Source organism: Halichoeres trimaculatus, unplaced genomic scaffold, assembly GCF_033239565.1.
Source record: "Halichoeres trimaculatus isolate MK-OKI-2021-1 unplaced genomic scaffold, fHalTri1.1 fHalTri1_scaffold_17, whole genome shotgun sequence".
Lineage (NCBI taxonomy): Eukaryota > Metazoa > Chordata > Actinopteri > Labriformes > Labridae > Halichoeres > Halichoeres trimaculatus.
In genome coordinates, this window is record NW_027437195.1 from 31,111,684 (window position 1) to 31,139,125 (window position 27,442).

The 27,442-nt window shown below is 40.7% G+C and overlaps 2 protein-coding genes across 2 annotated transcripts; both read left to right on the forward strand.

Annotated features, from left to right (window-relative positions):
• The first annotated feature begins 9,363 nt into the window (after positions 1-9,363).
• LOC141806609 (uncharacterized) lies at positions 9,364-12,702 on the forward strand. Its single transcript, XM_074692217.1, has 4 exons — positions 9,364-9,996; positions 11,003-11,333; positions 11,420-11,589; positions 12,016-12,702. Exons 1-4 carry the CDS (start codon positions 9,401-9,403, stop codon positions 12,251-12,253), a joined length of 1,335 nt encoding a protein of 444 aa, XP_074548318.1. The 5' UTR covers positions 9,364-9,400; the 3' UTR covers positions 12,254-12,702.
• Positions 12,703-20,272: 7,570 nt separating this feature from the next.
• On the forward strand, positions 20,273-22,826 carry LOC141806124 (uncharacterized). Its single transcript, XM_074691390.1, has 9 exons — positions 20,273-20,312; positions 20,487-20,590; positions 20,686-20,958; positions 21,079-21,172; positions 21,796-21,839; positions 21,943-21,999; positions 22,206-22,337; positions 22,451-22,510; positions 22,797-22,826. Exons 1-9 carry the CDS (start codon positions 20,273-20,275, stop codon positions 22,824-22,826), a joined length of 834 nt encoding a protein of 277 aa, XP_074547491.1.
• Positions 22,827-27,442: the final 4,616 nt, after the last annotated feature.

The following is a 27,442-nucleotide window of genomic DNA, read 5'->3' on the forward strand; positions in this document are numbered from 1 at the left end:
ACTTCAGGCAAAGTTGAAAACTGTAGCTCAAGACTTGAGTGAACAAACTGTTTGTAGTTTTTGTGCTAAGCTAACATCTTCCTGCTGTGTACAGATTGGATTCTGGTCTCATTCCTTTCATCAAACCTTTAGAAAGACAACAAACACTGTTTCAGCTCTCCCTCAAACAATCACAAGCTTGAAAAGAAGATCTCAGCTACACTACTCACACCTTTTCAATTACCAGTTTGAAAAGAAGCTGTGAACAAGTCTGCTGTAACAGATAACTGCTCTCCGCTCTGTTTATCCCCCGTCGCATGTGGAGGCATTGTGATGTACGCTGTGTCGCCATGGTGATTGCAAATCTTTGTTTCTTGAACTCTTGAACTCCGGAGAGATGAAGCACACGTCTGACGAAGACGACAAGATGATGTGTTTAAACTTTGGTGTTGACTTGAGCTCCTTCCTCCTGCACGGTTTCCTCCTCTCTCTGGAGTTCTGGTGTCTCTCCTTCCTGTTCGTCTGAGCTGTGTAAAATAAGAAGCGGACGATTGTAATTTCTGGCTGTCTGAGCTGAAGCTTGGTGAGGAGTTCAGTGATGATGGAGTCAGACACAGGCAGTGAGGGTCAGTTGTTGCTCTGTGGTGACATCTGCTGGTGAGAACCAGGTCTGACTGCAGCTGACAGCAGCTCTGAATGTGAGCTTCCTGTTTTGTTTTGTTATTTTCCTTTTTTATGATATTTCTTTGTCTAACTTCACATCTTTGCTGGTATCGATCATCCTTTTATCTCTTTTCATTCCTCTCAAGTGATGATGTCTCCCTCTTCTTCTGTCTACTAATGCTTTTGTCTTTGTATTTACACTGATGTATTGTTTTACAGCCGTTAAAATTCCTTATTTTATCATGCCATTCTGCTTTGTTTACACTTGTTTTTGTCCATTTTTGTAGACTTCCATCTTCATGTTTCTCCTTTATTTTATTTCTGTCTTAAATTTCTGTTGATGTTTTAATCCATCATAACATTTTGTAAATTTATTAAAATCCAGGACTAGGTTTTAAGGCCAAAACAAGTTAAAATACAGTAGTTGATAGTTTATATTCTAATCAGATTTCTTTACGGTTAATCTTAAGGTTATTTTATGGTATGGATTATTTGATTTAAAGAAAAAATCAAATCATTCTACAGTAATTTCCTGTTAAAATGCTTTTTCCCATGTACAATAACAAATTTGTAATGTATAAAAACAAACTCTGTACGTAAAACTACAGTTTACAGTTTACAGTTTCATTTAGCAGACACTTTTGTCCAAAGCAACGTACAACACAAGCAAGAATTTAGACAGAAAGAAAAACCTAGTTAGTGCGCCAACAGAGCAACAAGTTATTCGACTGCAGGTGCTGCCATTAAGTCTGCAGATTTACAGTATTAACATGTAATTTTAGAGCAAAATACCACTATCAAACTGATTTTCCCTGAATTATTACCGTCAAACACCTTCAATATAGTGACAAAACAAAGAGTTACATTATTTTACAGCAAAACACTTTTTGTTGTTATGGTGTTTTGAAACCGTGAGTGAGGAGGGCACACGGAGAATATAATACTCTGCTGAACATTGAAGTATTGCCTTGGTGACATGCTACCTGTGCAACACTGTATGGATCGGCTGCGTAATCTTTATAATACTGTTATTAAAAATTGACCAACATGGCGTAGACCATCAACACATCTCGTTTGTTGACACAAAACACACTGAAAAAATCACTGGATGGATGGTCTGAGCCATGGAGCACAGACAGCCTGTCCGCCCCCTGAAGCACAGACAGCCAGTCCGCACCGTTGGGCACAGACAGTCTGCCCCATGGAGCACAGACAGCTGGTCCACACCTTGGCCCTGTACAGCAGGGTCTCATATCCACAGTGTGTCCTCCTCACTCATGGTTACAAGCACTGTCACAATAAAAATGACTTTGCTGTAAAACAACAGAAAAACAGTAAAAATTTATGGCACAAACTGATGGAGGACAAAGTAAGCAGTGACACATGTTACCAGTGTGTTCTGTTTGGAATTTTTTTTTTTTTTAATCTGCCACTGATCACAAAACAATTCAAACCCATACAGTTATTTTACGAGTTCTATGTTACAGCATTTGACAGTTGTTTTATGGTACTCGTCTGGAAACTTTGCTGCCAGTGATTTCACCATTTTTTCACAGAGTTTTATTTTTTAACGACAAAGTCTTGTATTTTTACTTTTATTGAATGTATTCCCATGTTTTATGGTGTTTGACTGTAATTTTATGGTAGTTGCCTGGAAACTTTGCTGCCAATGCTTTACCTTTTTTTCTTTCTTTTTTTTTTACTGTTTTCTTTTTCTTTTCTTTTTTTTATACACTGTAGTCCTGTATTTTTACTGTGATTTTTTTGGTTGTTCTGCACTTTTACAGTGTTTGACTGTAATTTTACAGTATCTGTCTGAAAACTTTGCTGCCAGTGCTTTGACCGTTTTCTTCCCTTTTTTTTTTTTTTTTTTTTTTTTTTTAACGGTAAAGTGCAACCATGAGTTAGGAGGATACATGGTGCAGCTAAACCCTATTATTTGCATAATACAAAAAAAAAAAAAAGAAAACATTCTGGATGTTATTTTACAGATGATTTCTGCAGTTTTACAGTTTTGTAAACTATTAAAAAAAAAGTACTTTTAAAACTAAGGATTATAAACCATAAAATTCAGATTGTTTTTTGACTGTGTAAAATTACTGAAAATATCTTTAAATCTACAAGCATTTTGTTTTATAAGAAATTGGGAAAACTTGTTGAAAATTAAAGACCATTTCCTGTACAATTACTTTACAGTGTGTGTGTGTGAGAGAGAGTGTGATTTCACTTATGAAACCAAACCTATTCTCTAACTAAAGTCAGTATTCAGCACCGTCAGAAGTGCTACTGTTTAAATATTAACTTCTTTTTTTTATGAGGAAGGAAGAGAGCAGGTAAACAAAAATCTAACTTCCTGTATTTTAATGTTTGCAAAGGCAGCCTGAACCATTAAGAAATGAAATGATGATGTCAGCGAAAGCAGTTCCAATCCTGTCCCATCCGGCAGCTCATGGAGCCTTTAATGGTGCGTACCTCGGTCTGACGTGGATTATTATAACTTGATTAATGAGCATATATACTCTGACAGGCAGCAGCTCAATACAAGCTTGGCCTCTGTTTAAAGCTGATTGGCCACTCCAGGTGCCTTCCAAAAACTCTGAACTCTGATTGGCTGTTTGGCTCGTTACAGGTGGGACTAATGAACATGATACTGTGGCTTTAATTATGATGCTGTGAAACAGTTTCTTCTGTCAGTCAATTTTCTAACCTGTTCTGAACTTTATATTTACTTATTTAACTCTGTCTTATTGATTTTAAAACTGTTTACTTTTACTTCACATCACTTTTCTTTGATTGATTACCAAACTTTTAACTTTTACTTAATTAATGCTATTTTTATATTTCAGGTTACGTGACAAGAAATTATTACAATTTTCTCTACAGATAACTTAATGTTACAAAATATTCTACTTAATTAAACACAAATTACAGGACTTTACAAATCACTTGACTTTACTTTGCTTTATAAACTACGTTTTTAACTTCAATTTACTTTGCTTTATTTTACTTTACCTTACAAATCACTTTACTATACAATAGACTTTGCTTTGCACATTTCTTTACGGATGACTTTATGTCACTTTACTGTATTAATTATGTTTTTTAACTTCATTTTATAAATTATTGCTATATTGTAAAATTACTGCTTGATTTTACTCTACTTTACAAATTAATCTAATGTACCATTTGGTTTACCTCAAAATGGACATTGCCTGTTTTAGTTACTTTTTTAAATTTATTTTATAAACTACTTTGCTTTTTTTTTTTTTTACTTTACTTTACAAGATACTTCTGTGTACTTCACGGTTTACTTTTTAACTTAAAAATGAGTTTGCCTTACTTTACTTTGCATCACTTTATTAAGTTTACATTACATTGCATGACTTTACATTATTTTGCCTTGGGGTTTTTGTTTTGTTTTGTTTTTTTGGTTTTTTTTCCTACATTTTTTTCACTTTTTTTTTTTGTTTGTTTGTAGTGTTTTTTTTGTTTTTGTTTGTTTTTTTGGCTTTTTAATCTTTGATTTATGTGACTCACAATAATTTAGGGATGTTGTTATTTACATGATTACTTTTCCTAAATTTGAATTAGTTAATTAAAAGTTTCCTGTTATATTACTATAAATGAATGGAAAGAAACACCATTTTTTCAGTTTAACATTTATTACCCCAACAAATTGGACAACAAAGGTAGCTGGTAACAACCAAAAGTCCGTAGCAGGTGTTTCCACCATTTGCCGCAATGACAGCATGACAGCAACGTCTCATGCTCCTCACTAGCATATTCTGCCAGGTCACGCTGAGGTGGGGTACGGTCATCCAGTCTCTGTTTCGGCTGGTCCCAGATGTGCTCCATGGGATTCAGGTCAGGAGACATTGCTGGCTACACCACATGAGACACCCCGACTTCCTGAAGCTGTGACAACTCTGACATGATGTGGTGGAGCATTATCATCCATGAACAGAAAGTTGAGGGTGTGCTGGTGAAATAGGGAGATGATGACGATGGGTTCTGAGAAGTCTTTGAGGTAAGAGTGTGCAGTGACTGAGCCATCTACTATCATCAAATCTGTTTTGCGCCGACTGGTGATGCCTGCCCAGACTGCTGCGCCTCCTACAGCACAGCAAACCCTGGGCTGTGCTGTAGGAGGCGCTGTGCTGCGGTGCATCACTTGTGGGGCTCCACTCCTGTGTCTGTCACGAACACTGCCAGTAGTTCTGTGTCTTGCTGCAAGTCTCCCCTTACTGACACTTGGAGACACACCATGTTCACGAGCAACATCTGAATGCCTGCGACCAAACTGAGGGCGAGCTATGGCCAGGTGGCCCTGCTCGTCCTTTTAGTGATGGCAAGTGTCACCCTATCACCCTCCATATCCCAAAAACCTCTGAAGTGAAACAAACATCCTTTGCATGAAATCAACTGAGTCTTTCACAATATCCCTAACTTATTGTACATGGTGTATTTTCAACCTGACTTTAAATGACTTATCTTTACTTTTTAATTTTCTTTTTAAGATATTTTCCTGTTTTAACTGTCCCCTTTATTTTCCTTTACTCTGTTTCATCTCTGCTCTGATCAGATTTATTTCATTTTGGTTTTGTCTGAGCTGATTTTGTACAGATGTAATTCTAACATGATGAGATCAGATCAGGTCCTGTCCTGGTTTGGCGCCGCCCTGAGGTGAGCCAGACATGCCCACAGATGTCAGAGTGACAGGATGTTCAGTGATTATCAGCCAAATATGCAGAAACCAGAAGGACAGGACCTGGAGCAGCCGCGCTTCAGGGTCTGACTGTAACTTGGCAGGAGACGCAGAGAAACACGTCGGGGCTTCCAGTGAGTAACTTTGATTTCAAAGTTCAAACTATGAATGATTTCAGCGTTTCTCTCCGTTTCTGTCTCTTCTGAGCTTGGTTAAAGCTTTATCACCTCGTTACCTGTTAGCATCCTCCAGAGATGAGGAAATCTCCTTAAAACTGCATCTCAAAATGAGAACAGTAACTTTGTTGAGCGGCAACATTGAAGGAGGATATTAGAATGCTGGGTTCTGAGTTGAGATAGAGGCAGAAAATAACATTTTTGTGCTTATAAAGCTACAACAGACACTGCTGTAACTTGGCTGATTGATTAATTAAAAATGTTTGTTTTTGAAAAATGTAAAAGAAAAAAAGAAGCAACAAAAAAACTCTTCAGACAAAGAGAAAGTTGGAACGTAGAATCAGGGCAATTTTGCAAACAATCTAAAATGAGCACAAAAACAAACTGCACTGATTTAACTTCTTTCATAAGTGGCAAATGTATCGCATCAGTTATCAGGACGTGCCGCTCCCGACTCACCCTCCCTCGTTAACCACAGGCCACAGGTATGTGGAATGACTTGAAACCACCCAGACGCATCTACACAGGTGCCAACAGAAAGTACACACCCATCACATCAACAAAGCACTTACCAATATCACACTATTTATGGCCCCTACACTCGTCTTTAGAGGCAGGGATGACATGTCACCAGGAGTGTGAGTGGGTGGATCTTGTGAATAATTGTGTAATGAACATCACCTGGTTCTTCCTGTGGATTTGGTTTGCTTGGTAGAAGGAGAGGGAGGCAGGGAGCTGGATTTTTCTGTTGACCATCAAAGCCTTTGTTTTTCCATCAAGTGTTCCTGTTCTGATAGTCTATCCACACAAAATGTATCTAACAAGGTATCTTATTCAAAGGGTCAAATTAACACCCCCACACTATCAGCCTCACAGATCTCTGTGCTCCCCTCTCTGAGACCAGTTTGGTTTTGATATTCACACAACATCGCCCCCTGAACGCTTTTTGAATATCAGGAGAGAGTAAACAGCCTTTTGCCTTTAACATGACTGTTGCAGTTTGATATTCTACAATATTTGAAAATTTAAGGAGATTTGACCACGGAAAAAGTGGGTTTGTGTGACCCAGGTGTCTGATTTTATGAATAATTCTTGTGGCAGATTTTCGAGGTATGCCGTGAACATTTGCATGTGTTGCCCCAAACCTCAGCACAGTAACTTAAATATGGTAAATCAGAGACCAGTACACAGTGCGAAGTGATTTGTGATCCAGAACCCGTTTGACTTTGTTCAGGACTGAAATGCTGGTTTGATATTTTGGGCTATGTTTAATGTGGGATTTCCAGCTTAATTTTTCATCTACTCTGATTCCAGGACATTCATTTTCAGTAACTCTCTCTGTTTCTACGCCGTCTTCTCCAGTTACCAAATGACATTGTTTTGGTTTTGAGTTCAGTGATAATTTGTATTCTCTTCCTTTCAGAGGCAATGTCTTTCAGTAATGTCTCCACCTTCATCTCATCTCAATTTCCACTGGTTACTAACCTTTATTTAACCAGGTAGAGAAACCCTTTGAGATCGAGATCTCTTTTGCAAAGGTGACCTGGCTAAGAGGTCAGCAGCACACGTCAATATATAAATACATTACAATAATGCAAGATTAATTTTAAACAAACAATACTTGGAAATAAAACTTGAAGGTTAAAATGCTAAAGTGACTTGAGAAGACAAATAAAAAACAAAAATATATTACAGGCTATAAACAAAGTGCTTTGGAAGAAAAGGGCTAAAAAGTGATTCACAAAACAGGTTCAGGTTCATAATATGATTAGAAATAATAATAATAGTAATTACAGTGATTATAATAATAAAGTTATGTAGTAGTATACTTTTTACAGATAATAAAGCCACATTTAAATAATTGGCTACAAAAAGTCATTCATTGAAAAGTCCTCGTTTATTCCCTTTGGATAAAAGCTTTTTAAGTAAAAAATCCAAAATGCTTCTCTCTGTCTGTAGACCCAGAAATGTGCCTGTGATGGCCAGAGACAAATGAGCGAATTTCCACTGATCTCTGAGAAAACCCTCAGGAATTCAAATTGGAGTAAATGGGTTGCTGGTGCTTACTTTATCCAACAGTTGGCCATTTTGTGATGAAGTGCTCTATGTGCCAAACCGCACGTTTTGTTGTATAATTTGTGGGGGTTTTCTCAGCAGGGTCCTCGAGGGTGCAGGGGAGTTTGCCTGACCTGTCCACATGTGTCTTGTGGACTTGGAGAAGGCATCTGACCGTGTCCCGAGTCCTGTGGGGGGTTCTCCAGGAGTATGAGGTGTCGGGCTGCTTGTTACGAGCCGTCCGTTCCCTGTACGACCGGTACCAGAGCTTGGTCCGCATTGCTGGCAGTAAGTCAGACTCGTTTCCAGTGAGGGTTGGACTCCGCCAGGGCTGCCCTTCGTCACCGATTCTGTTCATAACTTTTATGGACAGAATTTCTAGGCGCAGCCAGGGTGTCGAGGGGGTCTGGTTTGGTGACCTCAGGATTGGATCACTGCTTTTTGCAGATGATGTGGTCCTGTTGGCTTCATCAAGCCGTGACCTTCAACTCTCTCTGGATCGGTTCGCAGCCCAGTGTGAAGCGGCTGGGATAAGAATCAGCACCTCCAAATCCGAGTCCATGGTCCTCAACCAGAAAAGGGAGGAGTGCCTTCTCCGGGTTGGGGATGAGATCCTGCCCCAAGTGGAGGAGTTTAAGTATCTCGGGGTCTTGCTCACGAGTGAGGGAAGGATGGAGCGAGAGGTCGACAGGCGGATCGATGCAGCGTCTGCAGTAATGCGGACTCTGCACAGGTCTGACGTGATGAAGAGGGAGCTGAGCCAAAAGGCGAAGCTCTCTGTTTACCGGCCGATCTTCATTCCCACCCTCACCTATGGTCATGAGCTTTGGGTAGTGACCGAAAGAACAAGATGGCAGGTACAAGCGGCCGAAATGAGCTTCCTTTGTAGGGTGGCCGGGCTCTCCCTTAGAGATAGGGTGAGAAGCTCGGCTATCCGGGAGGAGCTCGGAGTAGAGCCGCTGCTCCTCCGCATTGAGAGGAGCCAGATGAGGTGGCTCGGGCATCTGATGAGGATGCCTCCCGGACGCCTCCCTGGCGAGGTGTTCAGGGCACGTCCCACCGGGAGGAGACCCCAGGGCAGACCCAAGACACGCTGGAGAGACTACATCTCTCAGCTGGCCTGGGGGCGTCACGGGATCCCCCGAGAAGAGCTGGACGAAGTAGCTATGGAGAGGGAAGTCTGGGCTTCCCTGCTGAGGCTGCTGCCCCCGCAACCTGACCCCAGATAAGCGACAGAATATTGGATGGATGGATGCAGGGTTGGACTGGCCATCTGGACATCCTGGAGAAGTCCAGAACAGCTGGTGCTGCCAGTCGGCTGCCAGTCGGTGCTGACCGATGACTGCCGGTGCTGGGGGGAGGGGGTGTTGCTGGTCTGTCAACGGCCGGTTCTGCCCGTTTGGGGTCCCCCCCCGGCACAGCACCGGCCGGTGCAATGGCCAGTTTTGCATGACGTCGGCCGGTGCTGTCAGGGGGGGGTTCCGTTGTTTGGGCTGGGCCGAGTTAAAGTCCTGGGCTGTTTTTCAGTCCCAGTCCGCCACTGGATGGATGGATGCTGTCCATTCTGTGTACAGGCTTTGGTTGTGACCCTGCACCCCTCATATGTGAACCAGTCCAGGACATTAGGCAAAGCTGAGGCGGAAACTGGATCAGATTTGTTTTTTAAATCAGGTCTTTAACTAAACCATATTATTCCATTCAGACTGTGGTGTCCAGACTGTCTGTACCTGTGGATTGCTCTGCAGTAACCCTGCTTTTTTCTTTACTCTGCCACAGGTTGAGACTCCTCCTCCTCTTTCTCCTTCTCCTCCTCCTGCTCTGGATGATCATGACATCACATTTCAAAAAAACATTCACACTCTTCTTCGTCGTAGCTACCATTGTCATCCTTTTTATCGTCAAGAGAACGCCTGATATGTACAGCCCCTTTCCGAAGGTGCGTCCGAAGGTTTGCCCCGTTTGGACGGCCGTGAACACCATCACCCCCCTGAACTCCACAAAGCACTTCCTGGTGTCGGCCTTCAAGGACCGGAGAGTGAAAGGATTTGACGTCAGGATCATCAGCATTTTCAAGAGAAACTCCATCAGACCTCTGTACTGTCTGTTCTGCTGTGAGGGACAACTATCAAAGACACAGGTGGCAAAGATTTTACAACTTTCTCAAAACTTTGGCTATGCCTTCGGCACCACCCTGGTCATGTGTCTGGTTCCTGATGGCTGCAACGCTTCACACGTCACCCTGCAGACTGAACCAGAAAGACCGAAGGTGGTAAACCAGATCTGGCTCCCCATCAGAAACCAGAGGAGCAGGGGGGAGGAGGAGGAGAGGATGCAGTTTAACTTCACCGTCTGCATCTCCAACCTGTTTGGAGGGTACAACAACGTGCTGCAGTACGCTCAGACGCTGGAGATGTACAGGTCAGCAACAAGCTGCAGGGCTGGGAAGAGCTCTAAGCTCTGATTGGAGCTCCTCTGATGGAGCTGCCTCTGTCTCTGCCTCTGTCACACTCCAAAAAAAACACGATGTTCAACATTTTACTGGGATCTTTCACTGGGTCTGACACCTGAGCCAAAGCAGCTGCTTCAGAATCAATTAAAGCTGCAAGCAGCGTTGGACAGGTCCTCGCGCTCTCACCGGTCCCTCAAGCCAGTTTGACCTCCACTGTTGGGGTTTCATCCCTTTCTGACCCTCCTAGAGGTATAACAGTTGTATCATGTGTTATTTCCCCTGCTCAGTCACATGACCAGCGGCACGGAACTCCTAATCAGTGTGTGACATCATCACAGAACTCCTAATCAGTGTGTGACATCATCACTGCTGCTCTGTGAAGAGTTGAATTCACAAAAGTTTTGGAAACAACTCCTCATAGAGGGCACAAATTGGAAGAAATAGCTGTAAAAATAACATACTTTTGCAGGAAGTTTTGTCAGGAATCCATTCCTGTAATTTTTTAAGGTGTACAACTTTTACTTTTTTGTGTAGAGGCCCAAAAGCAGCAGCTTACTTAAAGCTGGAAAGTGCTCTCCCATGTATTCTAATGGAGGGAGCTGAGAGGGCTCGACATTCGAAAACTGGGTCCGAAACATCAAAATCTCAAACAACTTTTGTAAAGTAGTGTCTAGTCTGTTATCTCAGCAATTTTCAAGCCGATACCACCTATGGTTTCGGAGATCTTTTTTTTTTTTTCTTTTTTTTTTTTTTTAAACAATCTGTTTTATTGGTTTTCTTCACAGTAAAGTCACAGATTGAAATTTAAACATAAACAACAACAACAGAAGGAAAGTAAAAAAAAGGAAAAGAACCCTGAAACCCCCCCTCCCCCAGGCTGGCACCCGTTACCTAAGCATATAGTATATAGATGACAGCTTCCGAGTCTGGGGAAAGTCTGTCAAACTCTTGTTTTTTTGTGTTGTCTTCCTCCAGGCTGCTGGGCGTGGACAGGGTGGTGATCTACAACACCTCCTGTGGTCCAGAACTGGATCGCCTGTTGAAGAGCTACAGCCAGACGGGCTTTGTGGAGGTGGTTCCTTGGCCCATCGACATGTTTCTGAAACCCTCGATTGGCTGGGTCCCCTCTCGGCACAGGGGACAGCTGCATTTCTTCGGTCAGCTGACCACCATGAACGAATGTGTGTACAGATCCATGGAGCGGTCCCGTTACGTCCTGTTGAACGACATCGATGAAATCATCATGCCGTACAAATACGACAGCTTGGTGTCTCTGATGGATGTGCTTCAGCAGCAGCACCCAGAGGTAGGCGGCTTCGACCCTGAAGTACCTGACGGTATGAAAATCTCTTCTTCCGTTAACGTCCATCCTCTCTGCTGTGCCACACTCAGACAGGTGTGTTCTTCATCCAGAACCATGTGTTCCCAGGGCAATACTCAGAGCCCAGCGGGAGGTTTCGTCTCCCTCAGTGGGACGGGCTGCCGGGGCTCAACATCCTGGAGCATATCTCCAAATTAATCATACCAGGCGGCATCCCTTTCAAGATGATCATTCAGCCCAGGTAACATTAGGGATGAGAACCTTTCACATTTGAAACGATACGGTACAGATGCCTGGTGCCTGAGAATCAGTATCAATACTCAAAGGTCCCAATTTTCTGTAGTATTCTGTCTTTATGGAGTTAAATTGATTTTTTATAACAAAATGTCAAAATTTTCCATTTAACATATTTCTCACTTTATAAACTTGAAATACTGTATTCATGTCCAGCATGGAGAATCACCTTTACCCCCACTCCTTCATAGTCACAAGGATGGGTTCAGGTACTCAAACATGGTACTATTTGATTTATGTGGATCGGTACTCTGCTGTACTGACAGAATTCAGTTGTTACATATAAAAGTACCAAACTCAGTCTCAATCCCTGGTTACAAGTTGGGTTTAATGTTTATGTAAATGTTTGTGTGTGTGTGTGTGTGTCTCAAAGGTTGGTGGAGCAGGTTGCCGTGCACCGACCCCTCAAGTTTTCTGGAGGCACAGTCAAAGTCCCCCGAAATGTCTGCAGGATGGTTCACGTGAAAAACTATGAGATCCCAAGGCCGGAGGATCTCAGGGAGGACAAACGTCTGTGGGACTTCCAGGAAAAACTGATCCCCAATGTGGACAGGGCTCTGAGGAGAGCCGGGCTGCTGCGGTCGGGGAATGGATCTGAACAGACGGGTTGAATCCAGAACCTTCAGAGAGGACCATCTCTTTTTTTAATGGGTTTTTACTGTTATCTAAAATCAACCAACGCTCTCAGCAGCAATCACTTCTCCTCACACAGCCACTTCTGTTTCATCCTTCACTTTCATGAATGCACAATCAGTTTTCATCACACGTCGAGACCTCTCAGTCCAAACTGGACCCGTTCTGTGAAACTTCAGTTACTTGATAAAGGGGTAATAACTCTGAAAGTTTGGTGAAAACAAACAGAGAAAAGATAGAAAAGTTTAAGAAAATGTCCAGAAATGGTACGTTAAGTGCAATTTTATTCATATTTATGTGTTTTTCAATTCAATTCAATTTAGTTTGTTTGATAAGGAGGGACAATGTACATTCATACACACTTTAAAAAAATAAAATATAATTGTACCCAAATCTAGATACCAAGCTAATTTCCATTTGTAGCCCCCCCAGCTAAAATATAAAAACAAACAGGTTTAAAAAATAAAATAAAATACAAGTATAATATTTAAAGGGTTCTGTTCTTCTTGTTTTGTTTCTTTTTAAAGAAAATAAAGAACAGAGAAACATTATCATAATAAAACATTTTACAATACATTACAATCATAGTTTTTATTGTACACAGGTGGTCAGTGGCAGATGTTAAAGTGCTAGATTTAGACAGATAAGTGCTGGAGTTGAGTATAAAGTGCTAGAGTTATTAATTAAAGTGCTGAAGTTGATATTTAAAGTGCCAGGTCTCTTGGATAAATGAGCAGTGAAAAAAATTCAAGAAAGGAGAGAGAGAGAGAGGAATTTAAAAAAAAAAAGAAAAAAGGAGAGGTGGGTGGAGATGGAATGGGGCTGCAGCAATGCAGCCCCATTCCATTTAAACGTGTGTTTAGTGGCACCTGCCTGACAAGGTCCTCACCATCTCGTGATTATTTTTTTAATGTTTGTGAGCAAAGTTTTGTGGCTCAGGATTTAAACATGTTCAGCTTTTTGATTTTTTTATTCATTTTTATTTTTTATTTTTTATTTCCTCTCCATCATCTGTTTTCTCAAAAACTTAGCAAATTTTTGGCACGCACATTATGTGTGCCAAAAATTTCAATATGATACTAGCTATGACCCCCGACGTCCCATAATCAGCATAATATGTTCTCTAGCGCCACCTAGGCACTCAAAAAACACTAAAAAGGCTCTAACAGGGCTATGAATATGGTAGAGAGATGAAACCAGCTCCAAAATGTTCGTCTCATTGAGACACACAAGAGAAGGGGGGGGGGGGTTCACCTATCTCACAGGAAAATGGCAATTTGCCTTTCGAAACAAGATTTTGCCACATTTTTAACCTTTCTGCCAAAATAATCTCCTCCGAAACCATAAGTGGTATGGGCTTGAAATGTACTCAAATGACAGATTAGACCCTACTCTACAAAAGATGTGCGGGACTTTGACGTTTCGGACCTGTTTTTCGAATAGTGAACCTTCAAAGTTGGTAAACGCTCTCAGCTCCCTCAATATAAACAGATGGGGAAAACACTTTTCGGATGTGCAGGTTGCCACATTTGGGCCTTGAGACAAAAAAAAGTAAAACTTGTACAGCTTTAAAAATGACACAAAGGGATTCCTGACAAAATTTCCTACAAATGTCAAGTTGTTTCTGAACTTTTGTGAATTTCAATCCTCCCAGTTCCGTGATGATGTCCCACAGTGATTAGGGGTTCCATGCAGCTGGTCATGTGACTCAGCAGAGAAAATGATACATGGTATCAACTGTTATAGCACTAAGAGGGACAGAAAAGGATGTAACCATAACTGTGGAGGTAATATCTTGGAGGGAAAACAGGTATGACAGACCGCCTGGGGTTCCAGCAGGAGCCCGAGGACCTGTCTAACCCTGCTTGCAGCTTTAATATTGGATTGTTTGTTGATAATCCCTTAAATTGCATGTGTCAAATATCACATGCTCTCGTGGTTGGAGGTGGTGGATGAAAAGTGACATGAGTTAGCTTTTAGCTAACCACGTATGTGTCAAATACCTGTGATTAGCTTGTGCTAACATGCTAAGTCAAGTGTATGGCTCTCAAATCTCTCCCACATAGAAACGTGATGCTACAGGTGATTGCTGGGCTAAAGAGTGTGTTTAAGTAGCTTTGGTCAGAGGCTGTGGGCATGCGCTGCTGCTGGTTCTGATCCAAAGAGGAGGAGCCCAGTTTGAATGATGCCTTTTCAAAACTCCAGCAGACCCTACCTCTAAGGTTTCAGTCGTTTTACTGCTGTTTTGAAGCTAAAACTCCCCCGTCACAGGCGCAGCCATTGGCAGCAGTTGTGCAGCCAGAGTCTGTGCAGTAGAGACTGTGAGAGATTCTGGGAGAATCTGAGTGGAGCTGGGTGACAAAAATAATAATAATTAAAGCTGCGAGCAGCGTTGAACGGGCCCTCGCCCTGTGCGTGCCAGTCGGAGCGTGTCCCAGCTGCCACATGTGCCTGCCCAATGCCTGCCAATCGGAGCACGTCCTAGCCGCCACATGAGCAACACATTGTGGCTCAGCCAAAAGCCATAGGTCTAGGCATGAAGGTTAAGCCCAAAACTTTTGATGCCCATAGCTACTTAAGCCCCTGGGTGGCGCTCTGGGGCATTAATGTTTGTGCAACCAGTGATAGAAATGTACTCAGGCTGTAACACTGAACCTCTGTGTGCCTTCTGGCCCTGATCCAACACTGTACTAGTAAATATTAAGATTTTAATGAAGCAGTCAAAAATGGTCAACTTGGAAGGCGCGGGGTGAGCCAGGCTTGCGTCCGTTGCGCTGCACCACAAAATTAGAGCCCTTCTGTCATTCACCCATACATATTACATTCACACGCTGATGGTAGATTTCCTATTGTAAATTATCAGTTTTTATACCATGGTCAGTGAGAATTCCAATGTCAACTGGCGTGCATTAGATTGGTCTAATGCACGCCAGTTGACAGTTAGTTCGGCAAGTTAAATCACCATTGTATCACTCCGCTGTGCGCGTTACCATCGCAACACGTCACACACATTTCAACTCCGCGGAGTAACGCCACTCCGCTGCGCGTCGTGGTGTTCCCACTCCACGTCCTGCCTTAGAACGGTCTAATGCATGCTTCCTCGTTGTTTAATCCTTACTTATATAGCATCACACACATCCACACACAACTGACCAACAGTGGGAGCAATTCAGGGTTCAGAGTCTAGATCAAGGACACTTTGCCTTGTGTCTGAAGGAGCTGGAATTGAACCCCCGACCCTCCGATTGAGAGGCAATTACTCTACCAATGAGCCACAGTCGCCCTCATGATGTGTGGACCAGAAAAAATCTGTGTTAACACTGACAAATGGCCTTTTCAGACATTTTTCACAGGGATGGAATGCTTGGTAATATGCAGCTCAATGTCCACATAGGCTACGTTCACACTGCAGTGAAAAGTGATCTGAATGTGATTTTTAGGCTCAAAGGTGACCTGTATCTGATTTGTTTCTGACAGTCTGAACAGCAGACGTCACTATAATATCCCTGATATGTTAACACAGGCATGTCTGTTGTAGTGTTTTCTTTTATTTAAGAAGCTTTTTTGTTGTCTTCTTTTAAAGTAACATAAAAGATATAACATGTTTTGTCAAGTAGTGCTTTTTGCAGTCACTTCATATTTCCAGTAAAATATTTAGGGAAATTATATCTAGAGTTACTGCACCCATATAAATAAATTAATAAATAAATAAAGAGTGCGACCAAATCATGTGCTGGTGCGAACAACTGAGAAAGTTGGTGGCACCAGTGCTCCCAGTGAAAAAGTTTGTGTAGAGCCTTGATTTAAAATAAGCCTAACAGCAGAGTTGCTAAAATATATTAAAAGAAAAATGTGTTTTAATAATCATCACTATTGATCTTTTGAGTGTTTTTGTTAATATATTATTTTTTATACTGTTTGATTTTTATTTAAACATTCCACTTGGGAGCATTTTTACTCAATCACTCACTCACAGTTTGTGAGAGAAGTTTAATACTATGGTATACTTATTCACTTACTGTAGTAGGTATAATGAATTTTAAATAAATCTTATTTAAATCTTAAATAAATATACTTATGTGTTGTGCTTTTTTGGGAGAAATATGGCTTCTAATATAGTCCGTGGGCATCATCACTCAAGATTTTTTAATGGCCTGGTGTGTCAAAACAAAACAAAACAAAACAAAAGCAAATTAAAATTGCAGATCATGTAAACTCTTACAATTATTATTTTTTAAATATTTTTTTAAATGAGGGGGAATATGATAAGGCTTCAGTGAAAATATTTCCCAAAAAATCTATTTTTGGCATGAATTCCTGTGTTATCTGTACGTGCATCCTCCTGTACTATCAGTATAACATAATTTAATTTTGACACATTCTTAAGAACATTTTGGCAGTACCAGGCTGTAGACAAGGCGCAACAGGGCTAAAGAAAGCATAGAGATGGACCATTTGTCCAGGGTAGGATCCCCTAAAATTCCCTATAGGATCTGGGCTCAGCCCCCAATGTTCACAGACCCAAGAAACGCTCCTGGCGACCGCGGTCTGAACAGCCAGGTTGCATTTAATGAGACTTTGATGTCATTCTTCAGCAGCAGTTTACCTCAGGACAAATGTTTTCAAAGTCACTTCATGGACAGAACATAATTAGAGGTTAATATAGACATGAACATTACAAAGTGTATGCATTTTTTTTGTAAAATACAGAGTTTAAGTTATTCACCAGCTACAAGCTTGATTAAATGATGCATAAATGGATGAGTGATGAGAAAAAGTGAGAGAGCACTGGGGCGATCGACTGGCGTCTCCATTACACACAGAATAAACAATAAAGGTGAGTGAAGCCTACATTTGTATTATGGTATCAAATAAACTTAGTTTATGAACACTGCACTGACTTTCTAATAGATTAATCAGGCTAAAATAAGAGTTTACAGGACGCAGAGACACCGATGATCCGCTACTGTCCATCTCATCTGTGTGTATTAGGGCGCTGCTGTACTTTCCTACGAGACAGGGTCAGTTAGAGATCCGTCTGCAACTGTCTGATCTGCCCTCAGACAAACAATGAAACATCAGAACAGATGACAAAAGTAAGATTTTGTCTCTTTGTTCACCTGTTCAGCGCACTATGGCTCTGAGATGTTTGGCTCTCTAGCAGCGATCCTTCGTCAGCAGGGTCGGCAGGAGAGACCCCGGTGCAGGAGAGAGCATCCATCTTTAGGTTTATAAGTAATAGAATACAGCCATAACTACTGTAATAAGAGGTCACTCTAGGTGAGCTGCTGTAACATCAGGTTTTGCGTTATGGAAGCATACTTTCCAGAATTGTGAAGCACAGTTTTGTGCTCCTCTGTGTTTGTTGCTCCTCATCACACCGTGCTGTGCGAGATGTCATTAATGTAATCTGAGCATGCGTATCACTTCTGAAGCGTGAGCTGTTCACATCACAGTCTGCAGTCAGGCCACATTTACAGGTGTACTGTGAACAGCCAAACACAAAAATCAGATTTGAGCAATAAATCAGAATTAAGCATTAAGGGCTGCAGTGTGAATGTAGTCATGAGGTGCACAGTCAGCGGGCAGTAGATTTTGTTTTTGAGCTTCAAGGCCATGTACATCTGTTACTTATCACTTGAATTCTTGTATGAGTTAATTCCAAAGTCACTGTCCCCATTCATAATGGCATTAAGTACATCTTGCACAGTGTATAGAACAGCTGTCTTTGCTGGTAGCACTCTGAATTGGAAAAAATAAGTTGATAAAATAAGTAAGTAAGCTTTATAAGCATAATTCTTGAACCAAACTTACAGAATACTGTCTGCAAAGTCTAATCTGTTGTCATTATCCTAAAAAGGCAATAGCTCACATCCACTCATTCCTACAATTGTCACCTGTTTGGACAATGCAGCAGCTGTCCCCACCTATAGCCTTGGAACAATCTATTTGGATAGCCTATTATACCCTGTACTTATCATCTCAAAAGTGAGTACTTAAATCAGCCAGACACCGCTGACCACTGTCTGTGGACAATGGGGCTCATTTGGGCACTGTCGTGAAGACAAATAGTTTATAAGAACACAGTTTATTTTTTCTATATTTTAGGGGCTGAAGTAGAAAAACAAATAGTAATGATAACACAGATCTTTGGAAAATTTCAGCCCAACAGCATTGATACAGCCAAAATGGTAGAAAAAAAAAGAAAGTTTGGGGAGTGCAAAATACCATGTTGAAGGATTAACATTTTGTAGAAGAATTTTATTGTCTGTTTTAGTCACTTTAGTTTTCTGTGTTGTTTAGTAATTAAGTTTTACAACAGAGGGCTTGAGTGTTTCCAGTGAATTCAAAATAGAAAAGAGCTATGTACAACTCTTAAGCAATGTGTGTTTAACTTTTGGAGGCAGAAGTCCAACGGAGTGCATTTATGTTTCCAGTTGATCGGTAGATGAGGTATTAAGATATTGTGAGGTGCTGTCTCATATGAATGGTTTTGGAAGGCAGATTGTGTGTTTTTGTAATAAAGCTAGTGGAGATGTTTTGACACAAAGGAGTGGAGGATGTAAGAGTTTGTGTTAATACTGAGAGGGAGCCTTTGTTTAACTGTTGGACGGGTAAGAGAGCCCCCAAAGTAGAATTGTAGCTTAAAGTATTTTTTTTATGAAGCTTCTGTTTCTGAACACGCAAAGGCTTTGAGAGAAATGATCTCTCATGATTAATACTCGATCCTTGACATTAGGCTATATAGGTAATGGTTTGTGGTAATGTCATTGTTTTGCTTTTCTTCATGCCTTGGATGATTGTGGGGAGGGATGGAACAATAAATTGAAAATGTATAAACTGTTTCATTTCCCTGTCTTGGTTCGGGGTACGTGTGCTTCATGTTTTTCATTTTTGTTGTTGGACAACTGAATTTGGAGTGTGTAAAGAGCTCCAATTATAAGCTTGCACAATGCGAAGTGAAGACTTAAAGCCATAGACTTGTGGGATGGTGTGGTGTTGTGTATATGGGGAGCAAGCAAGACAGAGGATTTGTTGTGGCACTGTATTATTCTCCTACCTGTGGGCAGTAATATTTTACTGTGAGCGCCGATGACAGCAATAAGAAAGGGGTTAAAATATTGGGACTAAGCATTGACAACCTGGTCCTTTTGTTGCTACATTTAGTAAGTTTTTAGACCTCTGTGGTGAGTTATAGACCACAATTTTTGTGATTTTTCTGGTGTTTGGAGAAGCTGATGCTAAAGCATGTTTTGATTTCTTGAATTGTCAGTGTGTGCTACTGTGAGCCCCTCATCTATCTTAAACACAGACAATCGTCAGCCACAGCAGTGTCTTCCTGTTCTAAATTGTGGTTTTTGTAAAGTGTTTAATCTGTATTTGTGTGTAACATAAAACAAAACACATGCATGTTAACAGATTGTGTGCTTGCATTTTTTGACATTTACTTCATGTACTTTCACATGTAGTGAGCCAGTTCTTTTGATTAAATTATTTCTTTATTTTGTTTTCTTTGTCACAAGTACCAGCCTTTATATTACTGTGGACAAAGACTATGAAAAAATGGAGAAGGGCCTTGTGGTACAGTAGTTAAATCAGGCAGTACATCTAAGTTCTAGAATTCACTTTCATTGACTATGACTGTCAAATGAAAATTCCTAAACTGTGTGCTGAGTGATATTGGCTGTTTAACAATATGGATTGTAAAATTCTGCATTTCTCTCCTTTTTCAGCTGCTTTCAGCAGAAAGTCCCACTCGGTCACATTTTTGACATCTGGATTGAGTGCCTTTGCAAGGTTAGTTATGTTGATGCTCTCATTTTTGTGTATTTATATAATTTAATAATACAGCTGTTCAAAATTTATATTGTAAATACTGTTACTGATCAATTATGTTTGTTCTGTTTCTTCAAGTGTCATAGATGCCTTGAACAAAGGCACTGCGTCGCTCCCAGGCAGCAGCTCAGCGACTGGCCGAGCGACAGACCAATGACATCATGCCTTCGTGGCGACGTCCAGGACAAGAAGAAGCAGCACGTAAGTGGAAAAATATCTTGTTCTGTTTTTGATTTATTATTGTTGCTGCATACCTATGAATCTTCTCCTTTAACTATCAACTTCATTTTATGGCACATAGAAATTGAGCTGCAGCTTTTACATTTTCATGACTGTTGTGATTGATTTGGTGAAATTTCATTTTGTCTTTAATAGGTCAGGGCACTGGTCAGCGCCATCCTGTGCAGAAATGGCCAATTTCGACTCTGACCAGGAAGAGTTACAAATTGCTCATTCCACCTGAGTCTGCTGACAAGGAGGTAAGATTAATATACGATGTAATTTTCAAATATGTATTGCTCTAAGTTGATTGAGTAGTAATTAAGCTCATACTTCTGTTGTTCTGTTGTTCCAGTTTGTTCTTCTAGTTGGTGACTCCCACCTGCGAGTCATAGTTGATGGTTTCGTGGAGATGCCAAAGGGACTGTTTTCCTTTGGCATCATGTCAACACCAGGGGCTGCTGCTCAAGAGGAGAGGATCGAGCTGATCCATGCTGTGGTTCCTCGAAGTCCTGCAGCAGTGGTCCTTCTGGCACCCAGCAACAACCTCACCCACTCCAAGACCATTGACAGCACCAGTGCAGACTTCGCCATGCTTCTGTGTGCAGCTATGGATCGTTGGTCCAATGTAAGTTTTGACACATTATTGGTAGCAATTTGAATGGCATATTTAATTGTTTTAGAATTAAACTTTGACAGCTTTATTACTTAATTAAAAATTGTATAAATATTTTGGCTTATTTTTCAGGTCGCAGTGCTTGACTTCCCTCCCCGCATCAGTTCCAACCTGGAGAAGCAAGAGGCACTTAGACAACAGTACCACAGAGTCGCTGCTAGAATGGGTATGCATTGTGTAAAACAGAATTTGCCCTATTGTTTAGCATGATTTTTTAAGTAAAAGAAGAATTTCATATGATGTTTCATAATTTTATTTTTTTACTTTTTCAGGTGTGAGGTACTTTCCAGCAGTGGAACACTTTCACTTTTTGTCAGAGACTGACTTGTGGGCCAGAGATGGTATAAGTAGAACTTTGGATTTTGACAAAAAACAGTTCATCTTTTGCATTGAAGGTGTTGTTAATAATTTTATGATCTATTTTCAACAGATTCACCTCTCTGATATTGCAGGGATGCCAATCCTTGCACGGCTGCTGTAGCAGGCTGCTTACCATGTAAGCTGTCTCTGTGTAGAAAAAATTGATGGTTTGTCAGATTGAATGTGATTATTTTTTAGGCAATGCTTTTTCATAATTTCAATTAATTTCATTAATACCTTTTCAGTAACTTTGAAATCATATCTTATCTCTGCCTATTAATAACATGATTTTTTATACCATAAATTAGACGCTGAAGCCAGTACCACAGATCACCCAAGTGCAGGTTCAGGCACTTCCCAAGCTATCTGTTCCACATGTGAAACCTAGACTTGTGGTGAGGGGTGAACTTGTTCCTCCTCGTCCTCCAGTAAACCCCTTCACACAGTGGACAACTGTTCAACAGGGCAGAAAGGTAATTTGCAGCCAGTTGCTGTGAAAGATTTGTAAATGTATACAACTTAAAAAAAAGAAGTTGAATGTTTAATTAACACAAATTGTGCTTCCTTTTATCATAGAGGAAGGCATCAGGGGAGCTGGCTCAGTCCTCTGGTATGGTTCCCAAGAAATGGATGGTTGGAAAGCAGCTTTGTAGTGCTTATATCTTACTTAATATTCTTAATTGATTGGCAGGAAACTGCTGTGCCCAATGCAAGCATATAGTCTTTGCAAATGTTTTAAATAATGTTTGTTTTGCTTTTGATTAATTAACTGTATGAATAAACTATATTTTTTTAGAGCTGTTAAGTTCAACAACTGTGTCTGCACTGTAATTTCACAGGTTGTGAAGGAGTGTACCATCCCGCTAACGCCAGTCTGGTTTAGCGCTGCCCTGTTGGATGAGATGGAAAAGCTTGTTCCATCTCATCTGCCCAGTCCTACTAGGTCCACAGCCGTTCCCGAGCGCAAGCAGGTAATATTCATAGTCCCTGTCTTTCTGTCTTATGACATGTTTCAAAATAGCGACAACTTCTTTGATTGTGTGAAAGCATTATGGTAACATTACCTCTTTTCTGTTTTCATTAGAAGGCCATTGTGGAACGGAGGAAGGCCGCTGTGTCCAAGAGGAGTCGGTTCGTCTGGCAGGTGAGTTTTGTTTGATTATTTTCTTAAAAAATGTTTAATCTTATTTGGAAAGGTTTAAATTTATCGATAGATTCATGCATAGTAGCTTAACAGGTGAGGGACACCCCATTCATGTGTGCCTCTTTTTTTTGGGGGCGGAGGCAGTAGGCAGTGTCGTTTTAATTTTCCTAGGCCAGCATCAGGTAGGACTTTTATCTGTCGCAAAAGTGAAGAAGATCCAGAAGACACTTGTCAGTGTCAGACAGGGAAGACAGAGAACTCCACTCCAGTTCCATGTGATTTTCAGGCAAAGAAAGAGGCTGAGAAAAAAACTTAAGGAGCAGGCATCAGCCCTTTTGAGGTCAGTAAAGCTAATCCTTGCAGATGAAGAGAAAAGCAGTAAATTCAGTAGTATAGATCAGTTGCTTCACAGTGTAGGAACAGATCAGGATGGTTTTGAGCAGGCGTACACACTATTTGCACGTAAAACACATATTGTCCTGAAGAGAGAGATCAATGACGTTTGGATAAATCAGTATAATAAGCCACTGCTGAAATGCTGGAATGCCAACCTAGACATACAGTATGTTGTTGATGCGTACGCTTGCATAGTGTACATTATTTCATATATATCAAAAGCAGAAAGGGAGATAGGGTTATTGTTAGGTAATGCACAGAAAGAGGCTTCAAAGGATAAAAATCTTAGTGCACGAGAAGCTTTAAAGAACCTTGGCAGTGTTTATCTCCATAACATAGATGTTTGTGCACAGGAAGCTGTTTATAGATTAGTCCCTAGCATGCATCTAAAGGAATGCTCTAGAAAGGTTGTATTTGTGCCAACAGGGGACAATGTATTTAGGATGAGTTTGCCTTTGAATGTGTTAAAACAGAAGGCATCATCACAGGATCTTACATCAGAAGACATGTGGATGACCAGTGTAGTTGATCGTTATAAGAACAGGCCAGAAGACAGGGAGTTTAGCGACATGTGTTTGGCATCTTTTGCCTCAGAATATCGTGTATTAAGCAAAAATGAAAAATCCAAAAGTCGGATCAAACTGAAAAATGACAGTGGTTTTGTCATCAAACGAACCCGTACACAACCAGCAGCTGTACTACAAAAAATCCTGAATCTTTCTGTCAGAGCATTTTGCAGTTGTTTTTTCCATATCGCGAAGATGTTCAGCTAAAACCACATAACTTTGTAACATTTCAGGAGTTTCATAAAAATGGCCAGGTCAGATTTAGAGATGGCTCAAGGTATTCAGTGAAGTCAGTCGTAGATTCTAATAGGAGCAGGTTTGAGGTTACAGCAGCAAATTTAGATGACATCAAGAATTCTATTGATAACAACGTTATCTTAGAAGATGCCTGGTGTAATCTTTGCCCAGAACAGGAACTGGAGCGCTTAGAGTGTGTGCAGGAAGTTCAAAACCAAGAGCAGAGTGTAGATGAACATGTGGACAGCATTCCAGATTTGGCAGTTAAAAAAAATAAATAGCGAACTTCCTGTTCGGTCATATTTGGAGTTTTTGGTAGGTTGTGGCATGCTTGTTATGCCTACCAAATTTCAGACCTGTAACTCAAAGTAGCCAGAGGGGCAAAAATTTTTAGCCCCTTTGTGGCACTATGGAGCATTAATGTTAACGCAAATAATGATAGAAATTAGTGCTGTCAGGCGATTAAAAAAATTAATCTATTTAATTACTGGATTTGTAATTAATTAATCTAATTAATTGCATTTTAATCTCATATCTGCTTAAGGTCCCAAAATAAAGAATTTGAATTCCAGGACATTAAAATTACATTAAAAGACATTAAAAAACATTTAGAAATAAGGTGGGAATATAAACAACACATTTTTAGGTACCCTGAGGCATAAGGAACAAATGAAAAAAGTTTTATGGTTCTATCTTTACAAAATCTACACAGTCCTGCACCTAAGATAAGCTGATTTGAATTTTAGGACGTTTTTTTGCTTCTGTTCACATGTTTACTGGATGTGGACTCAATTTTCACTGCAATATGAACTTCTATACTTCTATGAGGTCAGGAGAACCAGGGCTAAAGGCTAAAAACTGTGAGGAACTATGTATAAAACACTTTATTTTCAGTTTAACATGCTCTGAACACACAAACTGTCGCTGATTGGTGCAGAGCAGCCCCAAGCTGAAACATGACACCAGGAAGATGGAAGGAAATTTTCAAAGAATTCTTTAGATATAAATACAAGATATTTATTGATCATTCAGGGCTTGTTTGATGCAGTAAAGAGTGTAAAATTACCTGTTTTTTACAGAATTGTGCTAGAGTAAACGGTTGATTTTCTGTAGATTTTCAAAAAGGAGGTGTGAATAAACGAGATGTGGACGGCAGTCCCCTTAACAGCGCTCTCTCTTCCCCCCGGTTCAAAGCATGTTGCTGACTTCAGGTGTGATACATTCAGGGACCGTCGGAAATTTGAAAATCTGACGAGAACACCACTTTTTCCATGTAGGACAAACGGTTTGTAAATGCTAGACATTTGAAAATAAGTGCGTCTTTGAACGCCTCCCGGGTTTGGGATCCAGATTAATCTGCGTTAATTTTTATGACGCGTTAATTTGCGTTGTAATTAATTAATCTAATTAACACGTTAAAATGAAAGCCCTATAAATACAATCAGGCTGTGACAGTGAACATGTGTGTGAATTTTGGTTCTGATCCAACATTGAACCCGAGAGCCATTAAGGTTTTTCATGAAACAGTTAAAATGGTCAACTTTGACCATCATTTGTGGCCACACCCACTGATGTAGCAGAAATCCATTTGGAAAATATCATTGTCAGTGGGTGTAGTGAACACAGCACAAGTTTTGCATTGATGTGCTGAAAAACCTAGGAATTGTTACATTTCGTCTGAGGCTAAAAATTGTCAAAATCCGATGTTTACGGGCAAATTGCGAACTTCCTGTTCGGAATTGACTATGGTCATAATAGAGTTTTTGGTAGGTCTTGGCATGATTGTTATGCCCACCAAATTTCAAGGCTGTAGCTCAAAGTAGCTTGGGGAGCAAAAATTTTGACCTCCTTGGTGGCGCGATGGAGCATTGATGTTAACGCAAGTAATGATAGAAATTAAATGAGAATGTGACAGTAAACTTGTGTGTGAATTTTGGTCCTAATCCAACATTGTAAAGGAGAGCTATTAAGATGTGAAAAAAACAGCAAAATGGTCAACTTTGGCGATCATTTCTGGCCACGCCCCAAAAAATTATAACAATCCAGTCATCATTATTAATCTTCAATGTCTCTAGTATACACATGCAAAGTTTGGAGCTGATCTGAGAAAAAACCTAGGACTAGTTCGTTCAAATACGTACCCTATGAATGCAATTTTTGGCATTTTCAGGCCTGCGCCATTAGGGGGCACTGTACTTTCCGGTGAAAATAATAACATGGCTGTGTCCGGGGCGCAACACCAAACGTGTGTCCGTTTTGGTGGATGTGTTCGCGGGTTGGGGGATTATTTCAGTGGGGTTATTTTAACTGTGTGAGGAATTCACAGTCCAAAGAGGTGGACAACAGTGCAGGAATTACCACAAATAATGATGCTTATGGAGGTGAAGTTGCAAAAATAACTTGACGGCGGGTAGCTAATGTGGCGGTTAAGCTAAGCTAAGTATGCACAGCCTGCCTGCCTTTGAAATTGCCTGAATGCAAAACCACAAGCTGATACAGAAATTTGAGAATATTTTTTACTTACCAAAAAACTGCTGCGATAAAGACAATTACAAGGAGACAATTCTGAGGAGGAGCACCGCCGTGGAAACGTTTTTCCAGCTGCACGTGACCCTCAGCCTGTCCCTTCATGAGGCAGAAAGTTCAAGATAGGCAGAGTGATATGTGTATGATAGAGAGTTCTAATAGAAGCCGACATTACACCCCACTCGAAAATAGTGCTAAACACTGGCGGAGTGATGTGTGTATGTTCAAATAATGAAAGAAAGTGGTGGCAGAGGTTGGTGGAGAAAATCTTTAAAGAAGCTATGGAAATGTTTAAATGGCCAAAAAGAAAAGGAAAAAAAGTTGAGAATGTAATGTAATAAAACTAGTATTTTAGGATGCTTTTTATTTAAGATAAACTGCACTACTTTATATAAATATTATAAAATGTATGAAATTATATTTAATTTTTGAAAACTGCACAGCAAACCCTGGGTTCGCTGTGCTGTAGGAGGCGCTGTGCTGCGGTGCATCACTTGTGGGGCTCCACTCCTGTGTCTGTCACTAACACTGCCAGTAGTTCTGTGTCTTGCTGCAAGTCTCCCCTTATTGACACTTTGAGACACCATGTTCACAAGCAACATCTGAATGCCTGCGACCGAACTGAGTGTGGGCTATGGCCAGGTGGCCCTGCTCGTCCGTTTAGTGATGGCAAGTGTCACCCTGTCACCCTCCATATCCCAAAAACCTCTGAAGTGAAACAAACATCCTTTGCATGAAATCAACTGAGTCTGTCACAATATCCCTAACTTATTGTACATGATGTATTTTCAACCTGACTTTAAATGACTTATCTTTACTTTTTAATTTTCTTTTTAAAATCTTCTCCTGTTTTAACTGTCCCCTTTATTTTCCTTTTCTCTGTTTCATCTCTGCTCTGATCAGATTTATTGCATTTTGGTTTTGTCTGAGCTGATTTTGTACAGATGTAATTCTAACATGATGAGATCAGATCAGGTCCTGTCCTGGTGTGGCGCCGCCCTGAGGTGAGCCAGACACGCCCACAGATGTCAGAGTGACAGGATGTTCAGTATTTATCAGCCAAATATGCAGAAACCAGAAGGACAGGACCTGGAGCAGCCGCGCTTCAGGGTCTGACTGTAACTTGGCAGGAGACGCAGAGAAACACGCCGGGGCTTCCAGTGAGTAACTTTGATTTAAAAGTTCAAACTATGAATGATTTCAGCGT